The sequence below is a fragment of the Plectropomus leopardus genome, chromosome 17, assembly GCF_008729295.1.
Source record: "Plectropomus leopardus isolate mb chromosome 17, YSFRI_Pleo_2.0, whole genome shotgun sequence".
Taxonomy (NCBI): domain Eukaryota; kingdom Metazoa; phylum Chordata; class Actinopteri; order Perciformes; family Serranidae; genus Plectropomus; species Plectropomus leopardus.
This window is the reverse complement of record NC_056479.1, coordinates 21,291,475-21,299,640: the sequence shown is the minus strand read 5'-3', so window position 1 is coordinate 21,299,640 and position 8,166 is coordinate 21,291,475. Positions and strand designations below refer to the sequence as shown.

At 36.1% G+C, this 8,166-nt stretch overlaps 1 protein-coding gene across 1 annotated transcript; it reads right to left on the bottom strand.

Moving 5' to 3' along the window:
- Window positions 1-189: 189 nt before the first annotated feature.
- Window positions 190-7,053, bottom strand: LOC121956974 (deoxyhypusine synthase-like). The gene is made up of 8 exons (XM_042505427.1): window positions 6,776-7,053; window positions 4,210-4,405; window positions 2,788-2,844; window positions 2,289-2,447; window positions 1,791-1,912; window positions 1,424-1,520; window positions 558-644; window positions 190-486 (listed from the first exon to the last, which is right to left on the bottom strand). The coding sequence occupies exons 2-8, from the start codon at window positions 4,399-4,401 to the stop codon at window positions 352-354; spliced, it is 849 nt and encodes a 282-aa protein (XP_042361361.1). The 5' UTR covers window positions 4,402-4,405; window positions 6,776-7,053; the 3' UTR covers window positions 190-351.
- Window positions 7,054-8,166: the final 1,113 nt, after the last annotated feature.

Below are 8,166 nucleotides of genomic sequence, written 5' to 3'. Positions count from 1 at the left end.
CCTCTCACACACACCAAATACCTCTCTCACACACAAAACCCTCTCACACACACCAAAAAACCTCTCATACACGCAAAAAAGCTTTCTCTCACACACACAAAACCCTCTGACACACACCAAAAAACCTCTCATACACGCAAAAAAGTTCTNCTCCCACACACACCAAAAAACTGATACATGCCGAAAAGCTCTCTCTCACACACACAAAACCCTCTCTCACACACACCAATGAAACCTGCCTAATGATCTTGCCAGCAAGTATGTTAGCAGCATACAACTCCAAGCTGTTTGTTAGCAGACACCTTGTCACACTGGACATCATCCTCAGCCGAGTACACCACAGGGACAAATTCAGTTACAACTGATGAAGACTCCTGTACCTTCAACTATGTCAATTCTTAAGCCGGGGTTGTTCTCCGAGAAGAGGTAGAACATGTCTCCTATCGCTCCGTCTGTCAGTGCAGGGCAGAACACCGGGATGTTATTCTGAAACAGACATCAGGTCGCTGCTCAGAAACAGTGCAATCACCCAACAGCTGTTCCAGACGAGGACTCACCTTATAGGCCCAGTAATAAACAGATTCAGGGTTGTCGATCTCCTTTCCCAGTCGATGGATCACCTTAGACGGAGTCCAGTTGGTGCCCTGAGAGAAGTGGACATAAAAGAAGATAGTGTAAGCTTCAAATCTTTGAAACCTGGATCGACCTCAGCTCTCTTGTGTTGCGTTCAGACACCTTTTACAAGCGTTTAAACCTTTGAAACCCAAGTAAATTGGCAACAGAGAGAGAGAGAGAGGGAAAACCTTTAAAAATTAACACAAAAAAAGAAAAAAAAACGTATTTGTGATTATTGTAATTATGTATTTAAGATTATGTCATAGAAAAATGATTACAATTATTAATTTTTATTATTCATTATCAAAAAAATATGTAGTGCTTATTTTCAGGTCATTTCGTTTGCTTTTTACTTTTCTTTCTTTCTTTTTTCCAGGTAATTTTCTTGTAATTTTAATTACTGTCTTGGCAGTATTCTGGGTTATTTCTTGCAAAATTACTAATTTTCTTCTTCTAATTCTTCTTCTGCTGGTAATCGTAACTTGAATCCCTCCTTTGGTCTTCCAGTTTCCCTTTCTGAGTAAGGAATACAGATTACTGTCACCTGCTGGCATGGAGAGTTTTTCCTCTCACACAGGAGCAGAATGTATGTGTTAGTTGGTCGTTGGCTTTAGTTTTTAAGGTGTGTTCAAATGCATTTTTGGCCAAGACATGTAAAGCCCATGCAAGAGTGATTTGATCGTGTTATTTCAGCAAAAAATGTGGCTATCAAAAAAAAAGACTTGAGAACTATTATGAGTATATTACTGTCTGCACAGTAGAGCATTTTAGGGGAATAACGTTCAAATGTTCAAAACAGTCTTCACACCTGTGTTTTCTGCTCCAGCAGCATCTGCTTCAAGATCGGCATCATCCAGCTGTCAAATCTAACATAGTTTTCTTCCACCATCAGAGTGTTTCCATTCCTGCAGAGTCCAAAAAAATGAATTTACCTTGACATAAGACAAAGAAGAGCAGTAAACCCTTGCAATCGAGAACCCAGAACAATGACATCTTTGGCTTGAATTATCAATTATGAAAAAAAGTTTGGTTAATTCTCTCAGTCTACTTTGTAATTAACGTATTTCTGGTTCTATGGCTTTTAGAGGTGATCAGCTTTGAAATCATACTCTGTTCTCTGTTTTCGGCCAAATTGGAAAGGTGTCATATTCTGCTAATCTGACATGTTCTCTGACCTGTTATGACCTTTGTTATACAGATCCTTTCCATTCAGAGTAAAGGCTCCGAGGTAAACCGGGCCTAAACACTTGATCAGATCCTCCTCTATACCTCCAGCTGAGGTCACTAACACATCCACCTGCAAAAAGAAAGAAATATTCTGTATTAAGGAACAAATGTAACGTCTTATGTGCTGTTCTGTGAAAAAAAATTATCCTGTACATTCCTCTGATTCAAAAGTGTTTGTGAGGTTCTTTCAAGAATTGCACATAAAATGAAAAATGTTTTTTTTTTCTTCTTACCTGAAGTGCTAGTTATTAATCTAGATTGTTTTGGTGTGAGTTGCAGAATTTTGAAGATATCGACCTTCTCTCTAATATAATGGAACTAGATGACACTCGGCTTGTGGTGCAGAATTTGTTGTAAACAGTTTCTTGCAGGAATGTGTTGTGTATAAAAAAGCAAAAATCAAGAAAAAGACTATGCTTATACTTCATAGTTGAGGAGGGTCTAACCATTTTGTGTTCAGTGAGGTAACGGATAGTCTCTCTGATTCCACTGCTGATGAGGTTTGAGGTGTAGCTCAGGAAGATGGTGCAGCTCATCTGGCAGGGGCAGGTTGAGTGATCTTCCTCAACACTTCCACTCACCACCTCCACAGCTTGCTGATGGCTCTTTTTTTGTAGATGTGGAGCGCATTGGAGATTCAAATTTTTCATGTTGAACAAAATTGCAAAAATACATTTAAAATGCTTTGCAGGGTAATAAAAAAGCAAAAATGGCCTGTCAAATTTAAGGCCAAACACCCTAGATTTAAGCATACTTGCACTTAAAAGAAGCAAATTTGGCTGCCAGTGCAGTAAGCAAATTTTGCTTGTTAAGATGTCTTAAAACCAGTAAAACTGTGTGCACTAGATAATCCATTTATACTTAAAACAAGACTAACTAGATTTTTTAAACTAAATATAAGATTATTACACTTGGTTAGATCGGCAGTTTTTGCAGTGCACATACCTCAGCTTCCTCAGCACTTCCGTTTACAACCTTCAGCGGCTGCTGACGCCTCTGGATCTGTGAATGGGTTAGAAAGAATAATGCTCATGAAGAATTAGGCCTAATTATTGTTACACATATGTATATTTGGTGAACAATAATGAATCCAGTTATTTTTGTACGTACATGATTCAGTAGGACAATGTCTTCAGATGCTATGTTTCTTTACATTTCTAAAGGACTAGTTCTGATTTTTTTGAAGTAGGTTGAATGGGGTGCTTACAGTATTTATAGTCAGTGTATTACGTACAGTAGATGTCTGTCAGCCTCCAGTTTAGAGAAGCAGCATGAGTGCTGACACAGAAGCTAAAAAATATACTGCTGTGGGAAGGGGTTAGCAGCAAAACTTAAAAAATAACAATAACAATCCCAAAAAAATCTATATCAAACCTGAGCAAATTGGCTTTATTTCTCTCAAAAACAGAAAGAAAGCCATGAGCAACAAAAAAAGAAATGACTAAAAAATTTGCAAGAAATAAGCAAAAAGTATGAGAAAATTACCTGAAAATTAGTTTTAATAAAACAAACAAACAAACAAACAAACAAACAAACAAACAAACAAAAACAACAAGGAAATGACCTGGGGAAATGGCTTTAAAAATAATAATTCTGTGACCTAATTTTAGATATGTAACATTGATAATTATAAAGCTGATTTTTCCGTATTTTACCCTAGACATTTTCCCCTAGCTTTAAAAACCAAATAAATAAATAAATCATCTAGTTTCTTACCATTTGTGAAACATTTCTTTATTTGTTGCTCATTTCCTTTTTTCACACATCTTGGAAAGAAATTGCACCTATTGGCTTAGGTTTCATAGGTTTAAATGCTTATGATAGGCCTCTGAAAGCATTCAAAAATATTTAAACCTTTGGATAATTTTTTTCCAAAAACATGGGGAAAAGTGCAATGAACAACTTGGGAAAATATGTTTTTCAAAATGCAAGAAATTAGTAGATTTAGAAAATGATTTCTTTAAAAGCTAGGGAAATGCTTAAAAACTATATTTAGAATTATCATAATTTATATTTAAAATGAATTTGGCACCTTTTTTTAAGGTAATTTCCTTGCTTGGTTATATGTTTTTTGTGTTGATTTTCAATTTTCTGATACTCTTTTCACTTTTTTTACTTTTTTATTTGGGGGTTAATTTCTTCCTAAAATGCTCTTTGCCCTCTTACATTGTTTTTAGATGCAATCAATGAAGCCTTCTTCTCTAAACCAGGGGGAGTGCTGACAGACATTTAGTGTGAGTAATACACTGATTATGGACAAGTACCTTAAAAACATCTGCACTACTCTTTTAACAAAAAAATAAAAAATAAATAAAAGGAACACAGCCATTCATCAAAGTTCACTTTGTGTAGCAGCCATCATCTCACCATGCTGTTGATCTCCTTGATAGCCAAGCCGACATTAGTGGCCTGCAAGCCGGTGTTGCAGTAAGTCTTCAGCAGCGCGCAGTAGTCCACTCCCTGGTTGAAGTCATACCCTTTGACCTTTGGTGTGTCCTCTGGCATGGGGGCGGTCTCCCTGTAGATAGTCCCGGATATTGGGTGGTAATGATGCGCCATTTGTCTGGAAAAACAGGGATGAAATAAGAATTTATTCAATACTCCCCATAACATTTGCCTTTTACAAAGTACTCTGAACCACTTTTTCAAAGTACCTGTATTAACCAAACTAATGTCTCCCTGGCATAGTTTTGCTGTAGTTCATCATCTTCCACCGAAAAGTAATTGTTACATTATAAAAAATGCGACCAATGGTTACTTAAAGAGACACGTGATATAAATGAATACTTAAGTAGTACAACTTTGATTAAAACAAATGAAGTATGTGAGCAAATCTTATTTAGATTTAGTAAATATCTCAGCAAAACAAATTTATATTTATATATATTATTCATTTATATTTATATACAGCTGTATATATCCATGTCCCAATCTGATTGAGTTATAAAAACATGTAAAACCTGACTAAAAACATTAAGACACTTGAAGTGCTTGCAACTAATGAATCTGACTTGTAGTAGACTTGTAGTATCGCTGGTAGGCTCCCTTTCCTCAAAGTAGTATTACAAATTGTCCAAAATGGAATAAGTACGCAGATAATCGAGTAAAAGTAGAAATAGGCTACTACAGTCTCAAAGTATTCTATGACAAGTAAAAGTCTTGAGTTGAAAATATTAGTTGAGTAAAGGTGCAGAAGTATTCTCAGCAAAATGCACTTAAAATATGCTATTAAATGTAAAAGTACCAATTATTTAAACTAGAATGGCTTCTTTCTCAGTGTAATGGAACATCATATTATTCTGTTTTTCTTTTTTTTTGGGGGTACTTTATTTATAGATTTTGGCGTACAATATTATTATTATTATTATTATTGTCATTATTATTTCATCAGTCACTAACAAAAGCAAGAGCTACTGAGAAATTATTAAAAATGAACAACTTATGGGACGCCCACCAGCGTAACAAATTGTCATATCTTATAAACTCCTCTTCTGTTTTCATGCAAAAATCTCACTTTGCAAAGTAACAAAGTAAAGTTTTCAGATACATTTTATAATGTAAAAAATGCAGTATTTTCCCCTGAATTGTAGAGAGGGAGAAGGAAAAGGCTCAAGTAAAGTACAGTTAAATTAATTAAGTCGAGTTCTTAAATAAATGTACTTAATTACATCCCACCACTGAATAAATGTCTCTGAATTGAAATGGAGTAAAGGTATAAAGTAGCATGAAATGGAGATACTCAAGTAAAGTACAATAATATCAAAATTGTGCCCAAGTACAGAACTTGAGTAAATGTACTGTGTTTACGTCCCATCACTGCATCCTGTACTGTTACATAGTGTTTGTGAAGTATCACGTGTTTGCTGAACTTTATACTTTATGATACATTTATGTGTAATACCTCCTTACAGAGAAACATTATGTATGTGTGACTGGTTGAGTCTTCATTCTTGTGTCCAGTCCCTCCTGCCCGACAAGCAAAACACGTAAATCCTGAGTCACCAGTCCCTGATGTTCACCTCAGTGCCGTCAACCCAGCTAGCAGGCCACGCTGCCGCAACACTGGCTAACATTACCTTCAAGTTGCAAAACTGTTTTAAAGAAAACATTTTAATCTAATGTTCAAATAATGCCGTAATGCCATAATCTCTGAAAGATCAATTTGATACACCGTCATAAATAAGTCCTGGAAGTGAAGCTATCGATCATTCACAGTACTTAAAATGTAAATATAATATTTCCCAATATGGAAGTGTTAAAATCTATCTGCTTACAGTAAAGCACAGCACATAAATAAAGGAAAGAGATGAATACAACTCTGAGAATTTTTTACACATGCGTAGTGAAATGCCAGGCAGTCAAGGTTAGGCACTGCCAATCCTGATAAGAGAATGTAAAAAGTGTGCCACCCACTCACTTTGGGTGTGCCAAGTACAGCTAACAAACATTGAATTCAGTTCCCCCTGTGAAATTTAGTGTTGTGTTTTTCCAAACCGGTGAGAAGAATGCCAACAAAACACATATGAAGAAATCTTACTAGACTCACACACACCAAGGCAACATCAAATAACTCATGGCGATAAAGGCGGACTGTTTCTTAACCTCACGTCACCTGTGTCTCAACCAAAAAAAGATGCACTTCAAAACACCCCGTTATTCATTATTATTGTTAATGTCTTTTTATTTATTGTATTTACTACTAATGAGAACAAGAGTTAATGGGGAATACACACACACAAAAAACAGAAACTTAGCTATATAAATGAGGCACCCAAAGGCTCACAGAGCTGCCACTCAACTTCAGCTCGCTGCTCTGTGCTGCATACAATCAGCCTCTCCCTCCCACTTTCACTCTGTCAGTCTTCTGTCCTATCCTATCTACACTTACTTCTACTATTCTGGTCTCTTTCATGAAGGTAGATTATAAGAATACCTGTGCAGATCTCTGAAGGTCAGCGCACCCCAAACCAAAGAAGAGACAGCACGGTTACAGCAGGAGGATGGAGGTAGAGAAGCAGACTCAGCTCAGCCTCTTTGAGCAACTTTTGATCTTGTTGAGAGGACATGTCACGGTCGGGGTGTATGCTGTATTTTGAAACCGGTTTGTTGGTGCATAAATCAATGAAGGACCGCCTCTAAAATTATGTCACATCCTTCAGTTGTTACTCAGTCCACGCGACCTCGATTAACTTTAAGATGTCAACCTGCTATTTTTTTTTTTTTGTAAGAAAACAGCTGCAGTATCAGAGCAAACTGTAGACCTGTTTTCAAATTTATAGGAGGGCAGGGTATTGGGAGCAGGTGGGCTGCAAGTCCCGGCAGGCTTGCCCACAGAAAATGTAATATCATTTTTAAAGATTTAAACCATTTCAGGCATATATTATGAAATATATATTGGCTACTTTTTCCTTGTTTTAAAAAGAAATCAAACCTATTTGCTCAGTTTTTAAAGGCTCATTTAGTTTGTAAAAGTCGTTTGAACGCAGCACAAGAAAACTGATGCTGATCCAGGTTTCAGATGGTTAAGTTATAACTACGTAGATTTATTGCAGATTCCAACAGCCAGTATTACATTCGCAACAGTAAAATTACAAATGCATTTCTGTCTTTTTTATAGCCATGTCCTTTTGTTGTTATCGGTTCAGGAGCAACAGTGACACTAATATTATCAGCCAAACACGACACAAAACACAGGAGGCAATTAACTCTTTTAAAGAAGACCTAATGACACAAGACTGGAATTAAGTCTTTGTGGAAGATGTCTATGCAGCAAATTAAACACAAGTCCTCTAGTGAACAAAGTAAAGAAGCCGAAATTTTGCAGAAAAATCTGACTAACCAAGGGCATACAAGAAGAAAAATCTACTATAGAAAGAATTTCTTAAGAGAAGGACAGAAGGAGAACAACACAAATATAAGACATACAAAAACAAACTGACAAGTATCACGCGAAGCAGCAAAAAAGTTTTACAGGAGGAGGAAAATTGAAACAATATCAAAAATAAATGGAAGTTACTGAATGAAATTGCTAAAAAAAAAAATAAAACAGGAGATTCAGGATATCCAAATCCTGTCTAAATGGAGAATAATGTACCTGGTTGTAATATGGATTTAGTTGTTAATGAATTCAATGATTTTCTGGTTTGGCTGGGAAGACTGCAGAGACTAACAGTACAGATGTTGTAAGTACAGCCACAAATGTAATAAATTCTGTACTGTAAACTCTATACTTTAAGATACATTTATGTGTAATACCTCCTTACAGAGAAATATTATGTATGTGTGACTGGTTGAGTCTTCATTCTTGTTGCAGGTGTCCAGTCC

Bases quoted from the DNA above. Each gene is read 5' to 3' on its own strand.
- LOC121956974 (XM_042505427.1), bottom strand. From the start codon at position 4,401: ATGGCGCATCATTACCACCCAATATCCGGGACTATCTACAGGGAGACC. The intron at 1,521-1,790 runs GTCAGAGAACAT...TGGACTCTGCAG, and splicing joins TATAACAAAGGTCATAACAG to GAATGGAAACACTCTGATGG. The intron at 487-557 runs GTGAGTCCTCGT...TGTCTGTTTCAG, and splicing joins TTTATTACTGGGCCTATAAG to AATAACATCCCGGTGTTCTG.